Source organism: Oncorhynchus nerka, linkage group LG3 (genome assembly GCF_034236695.1).
Source record: "Oncorhynchus nerka isolate Pitt River linkage group LG3, Oner_Uvic_2.0, whole genome shotgun sequence".
In the NCBI taxonomy this organism is placed as follows: Eukaryota; Metazoa; Chordata; class Actinopteri; order Salmoniformes; family Salmonidae; genus Oncorhynchus; species Oncorhynchus nerka.
The window spans coordinates 46,540,030-46,561,733 of record NC_088398.1 but is presented as its reverse complement, the minus strand read 5'-3'; the positions used below and the strand labels follow the sequence as shown (position 1 = coordinate 46,561,733).

At 40.5% G+C, this 21,704-nt stretch overlaps 2 protein-coding genes and 1 long non-coding RNA gene across 3 annotated transcripts; 1 reads left to right on the top strand and 2 right to left on the bottom strand.

The window, feature by feature from the left end:
* Nucleotides 1-794: 794 nt before the first annotated feature.
* LOC115115474 (uncharacterized) lies at nt 795-2,408 on the bottom strand. Its single transcript, XR_003861379.2, has 2 exons — nt 1,995-2,408; nt 795-1,106 (listed from the first exon to the last, which is right to left on the bottom strand). It is a non-coding gene; the product is annotated as an uncharacterized LOC115115474 (long non-coding RNA).
* A 1,475-nt stretch (nt 2,409-3,883) lies between these two features.
* On the top strand, nt 3,884-11,922 carry nfe2l2a (nfe2 like bZIP transcription factor 2a). Its single transcript, XM_029634173.2, has 5 exons — nt 3,884-4,091; nt 7,545-7,820; nt 8,087-8,179; nt 8,302-8,481; nt 9,049-11,922. The coding sequence occupies exons 1-5, from the start codon at nt 4,050-4,052 to the stop codon at nt 10,300-10,302; spliced, it is 1,845 nt and encodes a 614-aa protein (XP_029490033.1). The 5' UTR covers nt 3,884-4,049; the 3' UTR covers nt 10,303-11,922.
* Nucleotides 11,923-16,514: 4,592 nt separating this feature from the next.
* Nucleotides 16,515-20,564, bottom strand: LOC115109352 (heterogeneous nuclear ribonucleoprotein A3-like). The gene is made up of 11 exons (XM_029634160.2): nt 20,465-20,564; nt 18,971-19,093; nt 18,740-18,886; nt 18,444-18,654; nt 18,266-18,352; nt 18,094-18,162; nt 17,953-18,006; nt 17,717-17,854; nt 17,467-17,595; nt 17,304-17,374; nt 16,515-17,199 (listed from the first exon to the last, which is right to left on the bottom strand). The coding sequence occupies exons 1-10, from the start codon at nt 20,468-20,470 to the stop codon at nt 17,319-17,321; spliced, it is 1,020 nt and encodes a 339-aa protein (XP_029490020.1). The 5' UTR covers nt 20,471-20,564; the 3' UTR covers nt 16,515-17,199; nt 17,304-17,318.
* Between the last annotated feature and the right edge of the window lie 1,140 nt (nt 20,565-21,704).

Below are 21,704 nucleotides of genomic sequence, written 5' to 3'. Positions count from 1 at the left end.
ACTTCCCACAGTTTTGTCAAGTTTGCTGGATGTTCTTTGGGTGGTGGACCATTCTTGATAAACGGAAACTGTTGAGTGAAAAACACAGCAGCGTTGCTGTTCTTGACACTCAATATGGTGCACCTGGCACCTACTACCATACCCCGTTCAAAGGCAGTTACATATTTTGTCTTGCCCATTCATCCTCTGAATGCCACACATACACAATCCATGCCTCAATTGTCTCAAGACTTCAAACGCCATATTTAACCTGTCTCCTCCCCTTCGTCTACACTGATTGAGGTGGATTTAGCAAGTGACATCAATAAGGGATCATAGCATTCACCTGGATTAACCTGGTCTGTCTATGTCATGGAAAGTGCAGGTGTTCATAATATTTGGTCCACTCAATGTACATCTCTGAAATAGTTTTATACTTACATTCCAACAATGAATGATACAACAGACAATTATCTAGCATTCGCATGACACAATGTCAATACTCAACAGAAAATGATGAAGAAAAAAGTATCTGAATTAGGACATTCATGTTTATGGGTTTGATATGGTTATGAGATGTTTGACCACTACATTGTATGACCGAGGACAGTGAAAATGAGGTTTGAAAATTTCAACTGCTGTTGTTTATCTTTCCTTCTCACGTCCATTGAGTCACATGACCAAGTGATAGTGAGGTATGACTGGAGTCTCCATATGGCCCACTATCGTCCTATAGGAAATTATTTAACACTCTACCATGGCTTTCTGGGAGTCCATTTTTCATTAATAGTTCAGACATTTCACTCTGATACCAATAGACCAAGTGCGTGTTTACTTATAAGCAGATACATACTACAAAAGTTGGTGAAAACTCATGAGTCATTGTCAAAATAAAAACTTTATTCTCCATTTTGCAGTCTGCAAGTGGCATGTGAAATAATGGTTCCACTCTCCAGATGGTAGGTTTGTTTCCCGCAGGCCGGAGCATTAACTCCCAAAACAAAGTTCTGTAATGCACTGACTGCAAACAATTAGAGTCGAAGTGTATCACAGAACTTTACTTGGAAAGCCAGAGTGCCACATCGTAGGCTATTCCTTTGTGCCAACCCATTTCACCACTCCTTCACCTGCAACATATAACAAGAGAGTGAAATGTAGTAGCTACATTTCCCATTGGTGTGCTTGCTTGGTGAACACTTTGATTTAACATAATAGTGTGGAAAATATGTAATTGTGAGGTTAAGCCGACTCTCTCAACACAGTATTGAGACCTAACCGAAGTTAAATCCAACATGATTTGAGATTTTTTTTAAAATGGAATCAGTCACAGCTGAGTGATTAAAAAAAGTGCATTAAATGAAACTTAGAAGAGTAAGCCAGTAACTCTCTGGGCCTATTAAGACAACATAGAATAGAGTGAATGAGAAGCCTGCTGTTGGGAACTTAGATTGATTCTCACACTCTGCCACCAACCCACCACCACAGAAATGATTAAATCATACAATATTATACAATATGCGGGAATCAAGCTTTTCTTTGTATTTACTTTGCAGTTCAACCTTGACTATCTTCAAGGTTGTAAAGTGAACAATTCGGGCACTTCATATGTAGAACAGATGACGTGTCTAAAGGCTCCAAATTTGGAGTCCTGTATTTCTTTATGCTGAATATTTCCCTCCTGGAGTAATACACCCACATTCATTATGCAAATGTATAGCCGATTTGTTGAGTTTTTCCACAAGCCACAGACTGAAGTTTACAATTAAAATGATAAATACACGGTCTACCTGTAAAACAAGGCAAACATTACATTTTCCACTTCAGTTTAGCATACAAGTTTATATAAAATAAAGTTTGGAGAGTTGCTAACTGCAATGAAGTTACAAAGTGCAACATCAAACAGTGAATTAAAAGATGTTGGAATTCGATTAGCAGATGTGAAATGCCATAGCTTCCTATTCGAAATGTGAGAAAACTATAATAAGAAGCAAGAAAAGCAACTGATCATACTGTACCTGGCAGAAGAGAGAGCTGTTAAAGGGGGCCAGCTGCAATCTAGCACGAGGGCAAAAAGATCATAAAATGCAACAAAAAAAACAGTGGGCTATATACAATTGTTGCAGGACTAACTGTAAAAAAAACCAGGAGATTTTCCTCTTCTCCAGTTCTCGGTTGACGTCCCTCGTTGGAGCCTACATACAGTGTTCGTATAGCTGGCTTCACGCCGCTTTTACCTCTTCTTCTTTCAGCCCTGTGCACAGCTGGAAGAATGTCGACGTGGAGCTGCCAAACGTGAACGCGTATTCGTGGGCGCGCTTGAGAGAAAAATCCATATAGTGTCATTTGAATTCAGATAGTGGGACAGTGGGCTGCACTGTATAGGTAAGGCATAGCTAGAGGTATAGTGAGGCTCTTTACATATACGTGTCAGAGAGCGTGGTTTAAAGACCACCACATTACAAGACGTTTCAAACGCTGCTTATAATTGCAATGTGGTCCCAACCTCCTATTGCACTCGTGTCAGAATGTTATACTACATCGGCGCTGTCAAGGATCTCATTGTAACTAGTGTAATATTCCAGCAACATGTTTCAGCAAAGGCATACCTTATTTACTTTAAATAATGAAGACCTATACCTAAATATCAAGTTATGGATGATGGGGAGGATAATATAATGATACTCTTATTTTTTTCAACGTGTGTGCATACAACTAGGCTATATTGGAGAATGTGAAATGTTCCGATTGTTTTGAAAATATAAATGATTGTGTATAGCCTACTTTTATGTAAAATAATATTTCATAGGCTTTTTTAAAAATAGATTGGGTATCTAACCCTGGTCGTCATTTTCAAAGGCGTGTGTAGACTACCATTTGCCTGGCTACCCAAACTCCTTGCTCCGGCCAAACGCTACGTCACGCCCACGGACGTGAACATAGAGCGGCGTCAGGAGACGCTACCATCTGGTCTTGAGTCAACAGTCTGTCTTTGCAGGGTCTCAAGCAAAGGGAAACATGTGAGGCTATGACTGTGCACCATCTCCGTTTTACATTTGAATAACGTATACTAAGCCAACTGTGTCAATGGTGTGGCTGAGTCTACAGAGTGTGCAAGGGGAGGGCCTGGGGCCTGCTGTAGTATGGGTTAGGCTACTGTACAAATGAATTAAATACTTAGGCGTCATCTAAACCAGAAGAGGTCGCTATTTAACAGATCGATTTTCAGGAGTTGCCATCCCATCTCTCTCCTAGTTGGATTAGCTGTGAGCAGATTTGGGTTTACTGCAGACAACTACAGATATCAATGTTGACTAACAATTGTTCCTTATTATAGTTTCAGTTTCTAATCCTTATTTTCTTCATTACATACTTGATTCCCATTGTAACCTATCGTCCTACCCTGTACACAAATGCAGTTTGCAAGTCTATTCACTGCAGCTTTATAGCATTCTGCATGAAATCAATGCGGGTATTTAGTCTGTCAAGGTGATACAATTGGTAAATGTGCCTTACATTTTGGAACAATGCTGACAATAGTTGTAAAAACTGTTGTAATAACATTGTAATAACTGTAATTCTTATATTAGTTCATAACTCAACCAAGATGCTGTTATCAAAAATACCTCTTCTAGTGTCTTGAATCTATAGTGGCAGATATTATGTAAATGTATCTGGACACTTCTTGAATACACTTTACATTTTTTAGGTTAAATAACAAATGACTTGTTTATAAACGTGAAGCAAATGTAACATTGGCTGTCCGGAGCACAGCCACAAACTGGCCTTATCGAACCAATAGGACGTTGAGTGGGACGATCCCAGCGCAGCTCTCTCCGAGCCCTTGACTGGCTGACGCAACTTGTGGGCAAGGCTATCAGACTGCTTGGGGTTTTCCGTAAACTTTCACAAGATTAGAAGCACTATTTCCTTCATAGTCAAAACATTGCTGGGCCGGACTCCTCGCCTTCGGATAGTCCACCATTTTATATTTCTGTAAAGGATTACGAATATATATTTTTATATAGGCCTATTGGGTGTTTCTTTACGAAGGGACAAGCCAACTATCCACTATGATGGAAACTGAGATGCATAAAATGAATCCTAGTCAACAGGTAAATATTATGTTGTTATTGGCTACTATATTCAACTCAGTAGGCTTTGTAAAACATCTCAAGGTTGATATATTGATAAAATGTTCCTTGGCCTACAGTCGAAAAACTATTTAATGGATAGTTCAAACTATTGAAATGAAATAAGGCCTACACTCATGTTACCTGATATGAACAAACTGTCAAATTCAACCCAATGTGCATTTTCCATAATAATCCGTATATTATTTAATTAATTAAATGAAACGAATCGTAAATATGCTTTCTTAGCCTATAGCCTATCATAATCATATGTGAGCTTGTTGTGCTGTAGTTTTGACATTTGCAATCGCGTTTCTAGCACTAGGCTACAATTTCCGTCTCTGCGCTGTAGTCGACAGGTCTTGTTCATAGAGATTTCTGCAAAGTCATGGATGGTTGTCTGCCCGGTGCATACAACTAAATTGGGCGAAAAATAACAATTGAATATCCGCTTAATATCGTAATCCATATGTGTAATGATGCAATTATTGTCAAGTAAAAAATATGCCAAGATGACGAAAGTTTTCCCCAGACAGCCCATTTATTTTTATGTCGGTGTGCTTGTTTTTTGGCGGTCGGAATCTCCCAATGCGCCACTAGAGCCCCATCCTGTGTTCCGGTAGATGGCATCTATAGGCCTACCTTTGCTCAGTTGATTGTACGATTGCACTTGAATGTAGTAAGCTATGGGAACTGGGTTTGTAAAAAAGAAATGCTCCATTTCCTGGTGGATTCTGTAAATTAGTGTAAATAAATGCTCTTCCTTTTCCTTTCTCAAACAACATCTCTTTGTCCCAGCTAATCTTGGAATGTATTTTATTTTCTATGTACATAGGTTCTCTGGACAAATGGCCAACTGTGTCAAATTAACAAATGCGTAGGCTATTCTTTATTATAATAACCCAGAAGTGGTTGTAGTTCTGCAGCTGGCCTTGGTATACAAACAGTTAATAACACGTTAATCTAGTAATCAATTGACGACAGGTTCCCCTAGATTAAAGAGTAAACCTGCGTTGAGGAATGTTCAGTAGGATTGTAACCGGATGTGTTTCTTTTTTTGGAGAAAAAAAGATGGTGTTGGAGTAAAGGCCTTATCCCAAAACCAAACTCATCTGATTGTGTTTTGAACAATTTGCATTGACAAAGGAAAAGTATGTTAATTAATATACAACTTTTATCTTTTTTTTTTTTAGGTATCACGGAATTATGTATATAGGTCCACAAATCAGTTGTTTTACTGTCACTTAATTCCTGTACTGTTGGAATCGGTGGTCGGCTTGTTTTTAAAAGTGGTGTCTATACCCCTAATATGTTTTTTATTCTGTTGTTTGAGTTGCTGCACATTCTGAGATGAAAAATCAGCTACTCAAAGTATGTCTGGGATTCAAACAAAGAGATGTTGTTTGAGAATGGAAAAGGAAGAGCTTTTATTTACACTAACTTGCAGAATCAACCAGGAAAATTAGCATTTCTTTTTACAAACCCAGTTCCCATAGCTTATTACATTCAAGTACTATTGCAAAATATCAGTGAACTAACCAGAATGTTTCACAAGTACTTTGTGGATAAATACTTCACTCCACCAAGATAGTTCATAACAAAATAGTTACTGAGTTTAAAAAGTGAAGTCACTCATCCAAACAATTTACCAAAATGGTCCCAATGGAAGTCAACATCTTCCCTTCACAATAGTTACATCATCCTTTTTTGAGAGGGAGGATCAGTAATTTGTGAATGTACACAGATCACTCATCTCTGCATGAATGAGTGGAGTTGAAGTGTCATTGACAACATGAACAGCTTAACGTGGCTCCAGTCATTTTATTTTATTCAAAAGGGATTATGAAATGTGTTGATGAAACTAGATAAAGTTCATTTGCCTTTTATGACAGAATTCATCGATCCTGTATGATGAAAGTGTCTATAAAAGAACAAGGCATTGTCCTTTTCAAGATTTCTTCACTCTTCTAGACTGTAACTGATAGTTGTGTGGGCTAAAGGCATGACACATGGACTCAATCTGCTGTTTTTGAAAGGAGAAAACATGGCTGACCACAAAAGCTGCTTTCATCCAGCAGCTGTTAGGTCAGTTTAGGCCATTCTTCCTCGTCTCCACAGTCATAATTTATGGTTGCGTGTACTCACTCCTCTGACCAAGATTAATAGTGGGACTTATTGCCCTGACCAGACCTTCTGACGTTATGGGCTTTAACGGTCATGGACTATTGCTGGCTTTGACGTAACGACCAAGGCAAATAGGGTTAAAAAGTAGTCAGCAGCACTGCACATCTGATGCACACAAACAGAAAGCCAATGTTTGTTGTTTATTATACCCATTTCTGAATAAGAGGTCATGGGTTGAACTTATAATGGTCATGTTCAACATTTGGTCTACACAGTAACAAAGCAATTACTTGTGCTCATTCCTTTTACGATACAGAGTTAGCTAAGTTGAAATCGATCAGTGTTAACAAATAACATCAAGTTCCAAATCCACATCCTCTTTACACTTACTTCTGCTTTGTTAGTCATCTGATCTGTCTCTCTTTATATCCTCTGTCCTCTCTCTGTTCTGTTCATGTGACCAAGTCTCTCTGAATGTATAGTTTGCCTTTATTACCCAGAAACAAACAGTCACATGCTCAGAGCTTTCAGTGTGACCTAATGTTCGGTTTATGCAATCTCCCAAGGCCCTTGTGAAACACTTCCTTCTGTAAATAAGGTTTGTGTAATGGATGTTAAAAGGCCCAAGGGAGACCAGCACAGTTTATCTCTGGACATTCCTGAATTTACACGCAGAAAGCTAATAAACATCGGCCACAGTGAAGTAGAAGTGGAGGACCAAATGATCTTGTTATAAAACGTGCTATACACCAGTGTGGAATACAGTAAGCACTTACTCTGAACATATCCGTACTAAACTCTATTGCCAGGTCTCAACGCAATATGGTTCTCCAAATACAGTAGTGAATGTAGTGACCTTGTGGTGCATTGTGGTATATCAAATAAAAAGTAAACCACATTACATTTCAAGCTGTATGAATGAACTTTTCTCCTCAGAGTGATCATTGATTTAATTCGTTTTTGGTCTAAGCTACTGATGCAACAGACAGAGATGCAACAATATTACATTTGACCTGTTGTCTTTTCAATTATTTGCTCCTCTGCCTGGAAAGCAGCTAAGAGGCACTCTGTGGGTGGGGACTGAATTCTGGGGAAATGGAGAAGTTCCTCTATTATTCAGGCGGCTTCTTCCTCATTACATTCTAGCCAGTCGTCGTAGGACAGACACCCGAAGGGACGGGGTGTGGCACTGTAGCGAGAGCCAGTAGCCATGCTACTTCACAGCAGGCACACACTTCCTTGTTCCTAGTGCACAATCTCCTCGTGTATGGTGTTTTGTGAGTTCCAGTCTAACCTTTTGTCTCTTGGCAGGACGTGGACCTAATCGACATCCTGTGGAGGCAAGACATTGACCTGGGCGCAGGGCGAGAGGTGTTTGACTACTGCCACCGTCAGAAGGAGCATGAGTTGCAGCGGCAGCGGGTGCAGGAGGAGGAGAAGAGGCAGCAGCTGCTGAGAGAGCAGGAGAAGGCCTTGCTGGCTCAGCTACAGCTGGATGAGGAGACGGGGGAGTTCGTGCCCCGCCTTGCACCCAGCAGCCAGTCACCGCAGTCTGCCACCACCGCCGCATCCCCTCAAGTCACACAGGTACAGTACACACACAGCTGTCAGTCATGTCAGAGGCTGGCCACTGTCCTCCCTGCACTGGGTTGGGTGCAGCTCCGCTGTAGCTAGGTAACCACCTCATCCAGTGTAATTAGGGAAAAACAGGTGGCTCTGTAGTTTTGCATTGGTGGATTTGTCTCTTTAGAAACTAATCTGTGAAGACCTTCGTCTAGGTAGCGCACTCTGTTCAAATTCCTACCTATTCTTTTGCAAGAGGGGTTACATATACTTTGAATCTTTCCCTTCAGAATGTCAGCTTCACAGAAGACGGAGATGCCATGTCATTTGATGAATGTATGCAGCTGCTGGCAGAGACCTTTCCACTGGTAGAGGCTACGGCAGTAAGAATACATTCACTTTTAGATTTAAAAAAAATATATCCCTCAAACAAATTAAAAAACAATATCTCATGTCTGTTCCGGTCTTTTACAGTGTTCCACTCCCCCCTTTTTTTGTATTGTAGACCGCTTCCGTCTGTCTGGACGTCACCGTAGCGCCAGCCCCAAACAGCAACCATGTCATGGCATGTGAGCTACCAGCTTTGACCCAGCTACCCCTCCTCCCAGCCTCCCAGCCCCCACAGAGGACCTCCCCAGATTTGGAGCAGGCCTGGATGGAGCTTTTGTCCCTTCCTGAGCTGCAGGTACAATAGGCAGATTCTACCACCTCAATGGTACGATGCTCAGTGGTGTAAAAAAACACCCAAAGAATGCATGGATTGCAGCAGCCATGCATGAGAGAACCTACTCACCTTTGTCCTGTGTGTTTGAATGGGACACATAGCAGAAGCAGATAATACAGCTAAATCCACTGTGATCAGGTTTCCACAGAGCACTGTTGCTTCAGAGCTGCTTGTGTCCTTGGTAACACTTAAATAGCGCTCTAATGTTTAGCAGTGGATGAAGGTAGTAGCATGGAAACAAACCAGAAAATACTTTACGTACAGTACAAGTACAGTGCAAAATGTCATGCTAAGATGTTAATCAATTAAGGATTCGCAATTTATTTGGAATATTGAACCTGTGCAAAGTTTCAACTACTATTGAGAATAAAATACAAAGGTTTGAAACAAAGTCTTAGTAAACGCTGACCAACAGCTAGTCCATGTGATGGTACTATACTGCATTTTACTATAATGTTACATCTTGATGTCTGATAAACTGCATGGGTTACTGGATTTGTTGTGACTCTTCTGAATCTTGTTTTCCAGCAATGCCTGAATATGCAAATGAAGGACACACTGGATCAGACAGGAGGATATCTGCCCACTAACACCACCCCTGAAGTGCAGGATCCAAACTACAGCTTCTACACATTGCCCAACCTGGCAGAGGTGGCGTCAAATGCAGCAGAGGTCTGCCCACCTGAATTCATCAACGCCTTTGATGAGGAGAGCTTTCCCAACATGGCTCCTCTTGATCACCTCAATCAGATGACCCTAAAGGCTCCAGACCTAAATACTAACTTCAGTGCAGCAACTTTCTGTGATGTATTTTATCAAGACATTGTCAACACAAAAGTGACCAGTGTCACCCTGCCTTGTGGCCAAGGAAATGGAGGTAACTCCTTGGCAGAGATATCACACAAGCCTACTTTTACACCAATGGAATTACATGACCTTTCTCCTAGAGAAGCATTTGACAGAGGAAACAAAACTGAGATAATGCCAGAATTTCCAGATTCGGACTCAGGTGTGTCTGTGGAGGCAAGTCCACATGCTAGCTCCCCTGAGAAATCAATGTATGGGGACGGATCCTTTGGTGGCTACAGCGATTCAGACATGGAGGAGATGGACAGTAACCCTGAGAGTGCAGAGTCTGACTACTCCGAGATGTTCTCACTGTCTTTCCAACCAGATGGTTTCCAGACTTCTCCCTCTGTGTCAGCTCAGCAGCAGGACAAAAAGCCCAAACATGGCAAGACAGAGCCAGATGAGGAGACTGGCCACAACGATCCCCCCTTCACCAAAGACAAGAAGAGGAGACGCTCCGAGAAGCGTCTTTCCAGAGACGAGCAGCGTGCCAAGGCCCTCCAGATCCCCTTCACTGTGGACATGATCATCAACCTGCCTGTGGACGACTTCAACGAGATGATGTCCAAGCACCAGCTCAACGAGGCCCAGCTGGCCCTGGTCAGAGACATCCGCCGGCGGGGCAAGAATAAGGTGGCTGCCCAGAACTGCCGCAAACGCAAAATGGAGAACATCGTGGAGCTGGAGTATGACCTGGACTCACTGAAGGAGGAAAAGGAGCGACTGCAGAGAGAGAAGACCAAGAATTACAGCAGCTTGCGGCAGATGAAGCAGGAGCTTAACACCCTGTACCTGGAGGTGTTCAGTCTAGTGAGGGATGAGGAAGGGAAGCCCTACTCCCCGTCCGAGTACTCCCTCCAGCAGACCACCGATGGCACAGTCTTCCTCGTCCCCCGCATTAAAAAAATGCTTTTCAAGAAAAATGACAACTAGCACTTCTCTGCTTTACTACTTGGTACTGCATTAGTAATAATACTATGCAAAGAATAACATTGTAGATGCTTGGCTTTAAGCGTTAGTAAAATAGCAGAACTATTATATAGTCCTTGCCTACTCTCCTTGAATGCCTTTATAATATTTTGGACATTTTAGTTTTTTTGTACTGGTCTCCACTTTCATCTAAGGTTGTTTTACTGATATTGCTTGTAAATACATTTATACATGATTTGCTATTGAGATATGAAAATGTGAATTGTATATATCATGTTTTAGTATGCAAATTATATTGTTGCAATCACTGTTACTTAAAAGTCTGTTTTATAAACTTTACTCTTTGATTTGCAGCTCCGTTTATTTTGTATCTTCTGACCCTTTTCTGCTTAAGGCCAGAGGGGGTGTGATATATTGTATGATGCAACGCGGAGTGCCTGGACACAACCGTGGTATATTGGCCATATATCACAAACCCCCAAGGTGCCTTATTGCTATTATAAACTGGTTACCAATGTAATTAGAGCAGTAAAAACAAATGTTTTGTCATACCTGTGGTTTACCGTCTGATATAATTTTCAGCGGCAGGTAGCCTAGTGGTTAGAGCGTTGGGCCAGTAACCAGGTTGCTAGATTGAATCCCCGAGCTGACAAGGTAAAACTCTGCCGTTCTGCCCCTAAACTGTTCCTAGGCCGTCATTGTAAATAAGAATTTGTTCTTAATTGACTTGCCTAGTTAAATAAAGGTTAAATAAAATAAAAATATACTTCGGCTGTCAGCCAATTCAGGGCTTGAATGACCCAGTTTATAAAATGAAATAAACAATGAAATTACGTCAGTTTTATATCAGCCTAAACACAATCTATATTGATTTATAAAGCACTACATGTCCTTGCACCCGTCTGATAAGCATGTCTGATATATCTTCTGGCACTGGTATTTTAGTCATTCCAAATGTCAGAACCAAAACTTTTGGTGAGGCTGCCATCAGACACTACGGTCCTGGTCTTTGGAATAGCCTGCCGGATCTTAGGTCCTCGAAAACTGTTGATTCTTAAGATTTGTCTTAAGACATACCATTTTATCCGTGCTATTAACTAAAGTGCTTTTATTTGTCTTACCAATATTAGGAACTTTTATCTGCTTTTTCTGCATTCAATTTCCTATCCACTGCTATTTTACTCTTAATGTCTATCTTGATTTTATATTTGCATTGAAACGTTTGATCTTTCCACCTTTAATTTTATTTAAGCACTTTGAAAAGCATTTGTAAGAATTTTGCTATATGAATAAAGTTGGATTTGATAGTATGCAACAATGTATGCCAGATGAACATAATGACTTTGCTGACTGGGATTTGCGTAACTATGTGTTTTTCAAAACAGAACAAACCAAAACGGTTTACAGGGATTCAAATGCCATTCACAATGTAATCAAAACAGCTATTGGGTTGATCTATGTTAGACCTTCGTTTTTTTTCAATAGTCTTGTTTATTGTCCACAAAACAGAAAGCCCATGATGTACATTAAACTTAGTTTTGAATATTATGAACTGAATCTTAAAATCTATAAAAATATTTTGTGAAAGCTAAAACACTTAAATAAAACATAGTTCCAACCAGACATGACACTTCAACATTCTATTACAGCCATGCTAGCGCCCCATTAACATTGGGGAGAATTTAAACAATGCTATGTAACTGAATGTCTAGAATTTGAATAATATTATACAAGTAGTCCTAACTAAATATACAGTGCATTCGGAAAGTATTCAGACCCCTTCCCCTTTTCCACATTGTTACGTTACAGCCTTATTCTATCCCCCCCATCAATCTACACCCAAAACCCCACAATGACAATGCGAAAACAGGTTTTTAGAAATGTTTGCAAATGTATAAAAAACAGAAATACCTGATTTATGTAAATATTCAGACCATTTGCTATGAGACTCGAAATTGAGCTCAGGTGCATCCTGTTTCCATTGATCATCCTTGAACTGTTTCTACAACTTGATTGGAGTCCACCTGTGGTAAATTTAATTGATTGGACATGATTTGCAAAGACACACACCTATCTATATAAGGTCTCACAGTTGACAGTGCACGTCAGAGCAAAAACCAAGCCATGAGGTCGAAGAAATTGCCTCAGAGACAGGATAATGTCGGGCACAGATCTGGGGAAGGGTATCAAAACGTTTCTGCAACGTTGAAGATCCCCAAGAACACAGTGGCCTCCATTCTTAAATGGAAGAATTTTGGAACCACCAGGACTCTTCCTAGAGCTGGCACGCCCAGTCAAACTGAGCAATCGGGGGAGAAGGGCCTTGCTCAGGGAGGTGACCAAGAATCCAATTGTCACTGTCAGAGCACCACAGTTCCTCTGTGGAAATGGGAGAACCTTCCAGAAGGACAACTATCTCTGCAGCACTCCACCAGTCAGGCCTTTATAGAGTGGCCAGACAGAAGCCACTCCTCAGTAAAAGGCACGACAGCCCACTTGGAGTTTGCCAAAAGACGCCTAAACGCTCTCAGACGATGGAAACAAGATTCTTTGGTCTGATGAAACCAAGATTGAACTTATGGCCTGAATGTCAAGCGTTACATCTGGAGGAAACCAGGCACCGCTCATCACCTGGCCAATACCATCCCTACGGTGAAGCATGGTTGAGGCAGCATCATGCTGTGGGGATGTTTTTCAGAGGCAGGGACTGGGAGACTAGTCCGGATCGGGGGAAAGATGAACGGAGCAAAGTACAAAGAGATACTTGTTGAAAACCCGCTCCAGAGTGCTCAGGACCTCAGACTAGGGTGGAGGTTCACCTTCCAATAGGACAAAGACCTTAAGAACACAGTCAAGACAACACAGGAGTGGCTTTGGCAAGTCTCTGAATGTCCTTGAGTGGCCCAGCCAGAGCCCGGATTTGAACCTGATCGAACATCTCTGGAGAGACCTGAAAATATCTGTGCAGCGTCACTCCTCATCCAACCTGACAGAGCTTAAGGATCTGCAAAGAATGGGAGAAACTCGAGGGTGTAATCGTTGACAAGGGGGTTCAACAAAGTACAGAGTAAAGGGTCTGAATACTTATGTAAATGTGATACGTTAAAAAAAAAAATGCAAAAATGTCTTAACCTGTTTTAGCTTTGTCATTATGGGGTATTGCGTGTAAATTAGGAGGGGGGGGGCAATTTAATGAATTTTAGAGTAAGGCTGTCACGTAACAAAATGTGGATAAAGTGAAGAGGTCTGAATACTTTATGAATGCATTGTACGGCTCTGGTTCCAACTGCATTTATTCAGGTCTATAACAGTTACCTCCATTATTCAGCTACACTTCATGTGAACCATGCATGACGACTTCACAAAGGTCCAGTGAACAAACACGTTGGAAAAAAGCACAGCACTGCACATTGTAGTATTTGCAGTTCCAGGCCCTTTCACCCACATACATTACCTTTGAACGCCAAGCCTTCTTTCTCCGCCCTCTCTCAAATCAATCTTTTCGTAGGCTTTGAGGCTAACAAAACAAAGAGATCATGTTTGCTTCACATAGAGTATTCACAGCGTTCTCAACAAATGGATAATCTCAAACCACTTTTCATACAGTACCAGTCAAAAGTTGGGACACACCTCATTCAAGGGTTTTTATTTATTTGTAATACTTCCTACATTGTAGAATAATAGTGAAGACATCAAAACTATGAAATAACACCTATGGAATCATGTAGTAACCAAAACAGTGTTATCAAATCAAAATATATTTTATATTTGAGATTCTTCCAAGTATCCACCCTTTGCCTTGATGACAGCTTCACACACCCGTGGCATTCTCTCAACCAGCTTCATGAGGTAGTCATCTGGAATTAATTTCAATTAACAGGTGTGCCTTGCTAAATTTAATTTGTGGAATTTCTTTCCTTAATGCGTTTGAGCCAAATCAGTTGCATTGTGACAAGGTAGGGGGGTATACAGAAGATAGCCCTATTAGGTAAAAGACCAAGTCCATATTATAGCAAGAACAGCTCAAATAAGCAAAGAGAAACATCAGTCCATCATTACCTTAAGACATGAAGGTCAGTCAATCCAGAACATTTCAAGAATTTGAAAGTTTCTTCAAGTGCTGTCGCAAAAACCATTAAGCGCTATGATGAAACTAGCTTCATGAGGATCACCACAGGAAAGGAAGACCCCGAGTTACCTCAACTGCAGAGGATATGTTCCTTAGAGTTACCAGCCTTAGAAATTGCAGCCCAAATTTATGCTTCAGAGTTTAAGTAAGACACATCAACATCAACTGTTCAGAGGAGACTGAGTGAATCAGACCTTCATGGTCAAATTGCTGCAAAGAAACCACTATGAAAGGACATCAATAACAAGAAGACTTGCTTGGGCCAAGAAACACGAGCAATTGACAGTTGATGAATCCAAATTAGCGATTTTTGGTTCCAACCGCTGTGTCTTTGTGAGACGCAGAGTAGGTGAACGGATGATCTCCACTTGTGTGGTTCCCAACGTGAAGAATGGAGGTGTGATGGTGCTTTGCTGGTGATTTATTTAGAATTCAAGGCACACTTAACCAGCATGGCAACTACAGTATTGTGCAGCGATACACCATCCCATCTTGTTTGCGCTTAGAGGGACTATCATTTGTTTTTCAACAGGACAATGACCCAACAAACTTCCAGGATGTGTAAGGGCTATTTGACCATGGAGGAGAGTGATGGAGTGCTACATCAGATGACCTGGCCTCCACAATCACCCGACCTCAACCCAATTGAGATGGACCGCAGAGTAAAGTAAAAGCAGCCAACAAGTGCTCAGCATATGTGGCAACTCCTTCAAGACTGTTGGAAAAGCATCCCAGGTGAAGCTGGTTGATAGAATGCCAAGAGTGTGCAAAGCTATCAAGGCAAAGGGTGGCTACTTTGATGAATCTAAAATATATTTTGATTTGTCCAACACTTTTTGGTTACTATATTATTCCATGTGTTATTTCATAGTTTTGACGACATCACTATTATTCTACAACGTAGAAAATAGTAAAGATAAATAAAAACCCTTGAATGAATAGTTATGTCCAAACCTTTGACTGGTACTGTACATAAAATATCACTAATTCCTTTTAGGAGAGATGTCTTTATTCAAGAAACACATCTAATAGACATGCATACTTGGATTAATTTATTCAAACTAGAATATATGATACCTACCTTGTCTGACCAGGGGTGAAAAAAATCATCATCCTTAATTAAGTTACACTTTTTAAATGCTACCTTTCAAAGCGATGTATAGAAAATCTTTAAAACGATGCAGAGCAAAATATCAAGATACCTGTAGTGTAAGCCTGCGTGAATGTAAAGTCTGTTCTGCAGACTCCCAGAGATCAGTGAGCTGTGCAAGAAATGCATGAGATCCTTAAAAATGACCAAAAATGTAGTGAATGGTACCATTTTACTTAGAAGGGATTCCATATTCAACAGCAATTGTTCACCCCTATTTGAATGTTGGTGTGTGCAGTCTTACAACTTGCAGTATACTTTGAGATTTACTTAAGTCTTACCCATCCAGAAATGTCCATGTAATCGTGTCATTAGATTTTCAGCCTTTAAGAGTAGTCGTAATGCTTCTTTCACGATCTGTAAACCAAGCAAAGTGGTTACTCTTACCTGCATCTTCTTTATGTTACCACTGCTTGTGAAATACTCACTTCCCTTTCCCCTGTAAGGTCTGAAAGCTAGTAAGAACTTCCTGGTAAACTGCCATATCTAACTCAACAGGATCTCTAAGTGTCCAGGAACTCTAGTTACTTTTTTTGCTAGAATATGCTTTCCTCCAAGGGTGTGGCTCTCGGTGCTGCCTTCTCTTTTTTTCTCACAACATGCTGACATGTCCACTGTGCTGGGACCGAAGAGGTCCTGTCTGAAAAAACACTCTGCAATCTTCCATACTGACCCGCTGAGGCCCAACTGAAGTGGCTTGTAGCTGTAACAATCCTACTAGTGCAATCCTGGCTAGGCGATGCGTGTCCCTCGCCCTAGGACTAGCCAAGACTCCCTTTCCATCCAGGCAGGGAAAAAAATGAATCTTTCAAAGTTCAGAGAAAACAAAACATACTTCTGAGGATATTGATTTGCTACACTTGATTAGTGATGACGGACATGACAAGAATCAAATCCTTCAATCTCTCTGAGCCAATGATGCACTATACTTCAAAAGACTTTACTACACAACTTTATTAAACTTTTTTCCACTTGTCAAAATATTTTTTACAATCTAGAATTCTGTTTACTGCATACAAGTAGTGTAAAACACATTTCCTTAAAATTGTTGTCTGCACTACTTATAACCACTTGTCACTAATAAAATACATGGGGTTCTTGAAATACAGATCATAATACACTTGATACAAAGACTTGCAATCATATTAACTTCAAAAGAAAAAAAAGACAGCTCTATCTTATTTGAGGGCCTGATGCGTATAGGCCCTTCTGACAGGACCAAGTTCTTCAAAAACGACAAAGATGAGAAGACCATAGAAAATCTATCAATCTACAGCAAAATAAATGTAGGACTATTCAAAACTGACTGGAGTTCGAAATACTTTTTTATTTATTTTTTTAACTCCTGATTCCACAGGCACAACAATACATACACTTCAGATGCACAAAAGGAACAATTATAAAGTGGGGGAACATCTACCACAAATAAGGTACTAGCTACACCCTTGCACTTTATAGTTTGTGTGTACAGTCTTTCTTAGGATTAGTTTCCCATTAAAGCTGCAATAACTTTCTGACTTCTGTTCCTCTACATGCTTTCAGACGACTGCCTAAAAGTACAGTAACCTGCAGCTTTCCTGACAAATCCTTGCTCATCTCCTCTCCTGCTAAGAACTGAAGCCTGTTGAATGGATACAGGATAAAACAAATAGTTATTCTAGTGTTGCGTGGGCTCACACTGTACTATACAGTCAGGTATGCTCAGTGTTTTCAAACGGAACTTACCCGAGCGTCATAGTATCAATATCGCTGTGAGCCGTAGCCATGCCCACTTCCACCGCCTGAGCCGTAGCCACCTGGAATAAACAAATGATTGACAGATGAGGGTTGTGTCATCACAACATCAGACAGCACGTCACCTCGTCCAGCTCAGCGAGAGAATACTCACCTCCATAGGGGCCACCACCAGAGTTTCTGCCACCAAAGTTGTTCCCCTTCATGGGACCATAGCTAGATTGCGGTCCTCCGTAGTTGCCAAAGTCATTGTAATTTCCACCCCTTCCACCACCAAAGTTCCCTACGAGTCACAGGGATTTAGTTTTAGAATAATGTTGTCACATCCAATTACTGTGGGTTCAGCTCATTTAAATAGATTATGTGGCATGACAATATATACAGGCTAAAACAGGTGTTCGTACCTCTAAAGTTGCCTCTGTCATTGTAGTTATCATATCCTCCTCCAAAGCCTCCTCCCTGGTTACCATAGCCAGGACTTCCTCCCCCATACCCGCTACCACGTCCACCTCTGTAGCCAGGTCCCCCACTGTAGTTTCCACCTGGACAGAAAAACGCTCAGATTTGAGCAAGCTCTCTTTTAGAAATACATCGGCAAGTTCCCGCTCCTTATCTGATGATCCGTTACGTAAATACTGACCCTCTCCACCGTATCCATTGTATCCATCCCCTCCTCTTCCACCACCGTAGCCTCCTGTAACACACAAGATAATTCCATTTACATTGCTGGTGGGATTACGGTTCCAAATGTATCCACATATCAAATGGAAAAGGGACTTACCTTGCCCAAAGTTGCCACCACCAGAGTTACCACCTCTGCCCATGAAGTTTCCAGAGCCACCACCCCTATCTAAAAAGAAAATGCCAATATTGACACTGAAGTATGTTCTATATGTGCCACTCTGTAAAACATTCAAACATTTGGACAAATAGGGACGGGTTATTATGCTTACTCCTCTGAGTGGACGCCTCCATTTCCTGTTTTGGGAGTGCTTTTCTGACTTCGCAGTTGTGGCTGTTTATTGTGTGGTATTTCTGAGCTGAAAAGAAAACAAGGCAAATCTTCAGCAAAGGAATGGTTACTGATATTTAAAAATGAGCAATTCAAAGCGACAACAACCCCATACGTACCAACAATTTTATCCACAGTGTCATTGTCATCAAATGAGACAAAGCAGAATCCCCTCTTTTTCCCAGTTGCGCGTTCCTCCATAATGTCAATGGTCTCGATCCTCCCGTAGGTCTCAAAGTACTCCCTGATATGGTCCTCCCGTGTGTCCTCCTTGATCCCCCCAACAAATATCTTCTTCACCGTCAGGTGGGCACCCGGTCTGTTAGAGTCCTGTGACAGAAGAAAAGCTGAGCAGTGAGCGCACACTTGTCACATTTTGACATTCGCAAATGAATGTGAAGCAGAGTTTGCTTACCTCTCTCGATACAGCCCTTTTAGGTTCAACAACACGTCCGTCCACCTTATGAGGGCGAGCTGCCATGCAGGCATCCACCTCCTCCACACAGGAGTATGTTACAAAGCCAAACCCTCTCGAGCGCTTGTTGTTTGGGTCCCGCATTACCTACATGAAACCAACGTATTAGCTCACATTACTCCTCATATAAATGCATTGTAAATACCAGACACTTGTGAAATGCATACATACCACACTGTCTGTGAGGTTTCCCCATTGTTCAAAATGGATCCTTAAACTTTCCTCAGTGGTTTCAAAACTTAGGCCCCCAATGAACAGCTTCCTGAGCTGTTCAGGCTCCCTATGTTCATGACCCTGTTAAAATGATTTAAAACAGGTATGCATGTCACACAACAATGCAATTGTATGAATAACAGACCATCTTATTTCAAACATTTTACAGTGTAATAACCTAGATTGCAATATCTTAATGTAAATGTATCAAGTTAGAATTTTCTCATTAGCCAAGACTCTAAGACATTCTAGGGAAATCAGTTTTGCCACTTTATAAGTGTTATGTAGCTAACAGGTATTTGAAAATGATGCAGTGACAAAATGCATCATGCTAGTCAGAGTTCTACAGTTACAATGTTGCAGTAATTTTGATTTGTAGAATGATGGAATGTCTCCACAGTTCGACAAGTGTTTCAATGTATCATTCATTGGGATACATAGCCTGTCCTACAGTTTAGGTCTATGCTTTAGCTACACACTATAAAACCAGATAATGTGATTTATCCAAACATTGTTTAGTATGCATTATACTGGGAGTTACAGGTTTGGTACCGTTTGGTGTAGCACATAATTTGACCAAATTTAGCAATATGGTCTTAGATTCTTGGAAACTGGAGTCTCATAAAATGTCCTTGTCCATTTGAATTTAGAACATTCTCCATTATTAAAATAAAATGACTCCATTAAGTAATCAAACCACATGTACTCCGCCATCTTGTCCATTTCAAGTATTCTCTTGTTGATCGAGACAGGTGTCTGTCATGACATGCGGCACTTTGGGGTGGATCCACCTGCCTCAATCAATGAATGAAGACTTGAAAAAGACAAGATGGCGGCGTACACACGCCTCACATTGTTGGATTCCTTTATGGCGCAAAACATTATTTATTTTTATTATGACAAAGCATTTTCTAAATTCAAATAGACCTCCTGCAACTGGACAGTGACATTTTATGAGACCCCGGTTTCGACGAATCGTTAAGGTTGGTCGAAAATTCTGTTACACCAAACAGTAACGTTATACCTAGCCAACGTTAACCTGTAACACCCAGTATACCGGATACCAATTTTGGGGGGGTTACATCACATTGTCTGGTGTTACAATCTGTAGCTAAGGCTTGACCTACAATTTTGGCCTATGTATTCCACTGAATGATACATCAAAGTACTTGTTTGATGTGGATACGTTCTATAAACCCAAAAAACTGCAACATTGTAACCGTAGAACGCTGACTTGCATGATAATTTTGCTAGCCAAATGTTGAGAAACGCAGTGGCGCTAACGTTAGCTAGCTAACGTTAATGTTGCCTTCCTAAAAATGCTGTTAGAATCATGTGCATATTATGTCGCTGCATCATTTTCAAAGACCTGTTTGCTCATAATACACTTTACATTGTTACGTGCAACGCAAATATATGCAGAAACTGATAAACAATCAACATATTTATCACCTCCATTTTGCGAAGTATTCTCTTTCCTTGGTTCTGAGAAGAAAGGAAGCTACTGCACCACGTGATAGGAAGTCTGAACTGGTCGTGCAGTCGTTAACTGATCCAGGATCGGTTTTACCATAATGAACCGGATAGGCCTGGCAAGTTGATTTGATTTAAGATCAATCATTCAGCGTAAATGTATTCAGCTGCATAGTATACCTTTTTATTTAAATGTCCAATGATACAAGTGAAATATTTTTATTATAATGTATAATCTTTAACATTTGTGATGACTTTGTAGACTAATCATACACGCTCCGTGTACGTGCCATGTGAAACAAAGAAGTTGTCTGCTATCTAGTGGACACTGAAGGCAATGTACCAGAATAGCCACAGCTGATTGTTTTTCCCTTAGACATTAACCAGGTTTTTCCGTATTTTTCCATAACTACAAAGCAAAATAAATATTTTGTGCATTTAACTTGTTTGTTGCAGATGTATGGTTCATGAATACAGATATTTTTTTATTCAAATAAAATGCAGGGAAAAGCAACTGTTTTTCAGTATTTGTAACACTTTTTAAAATAGCAGACAATTTGCACGTGCATTAAAATGTGTATCTGAATACTCGTATGTTAATGTTTTGGATTTGACCACTGTCAGTGTTGACATTGGACAGTACAACGTGAATATGCTTTTGCCATCCGCTGCTTCACCATAAATATAGAATCTTGTTGAAAATCAGATCTGGACAAGTATCCATGTACTGTTTTATTGGATGGAATAATGTCTGGCATTACCATTACAGGGTTCCAGGAAGAAATACAGCCCCAATAAAAATGACAATATTTCAGTCATTAACCTTCATTTCTATTTAGTGCCTATTCAGAGTTGTAGTGTGGTATGTCTTTGTTTTGGTTATTACAGTGCTGTTATATTATAGATGGTATTATTGTACTGTTTTTAAGTAAAAGATCATGCCAACTACAGAGACTAATTATATTGTTATAGCGTAGCATTTTATTAAGACAGTAGTTACAATGGATGAAAACAAGGATTCTATAGCCATGAATAACCATGAATGAAATAAGTTCCGTGGTCCACCCTTCACTCTGACACTGTCGATTGCATATCACCTGTGTTTGTTCCAGCACATTTATTTCTTAATTAAACTGGTAATGAGATTGAGGCCTGGTAACATTATTTCTGCTTCAGAGCTTTCCCTAAATTAAGGAACAGTAATAGTTGACCAGTTGCA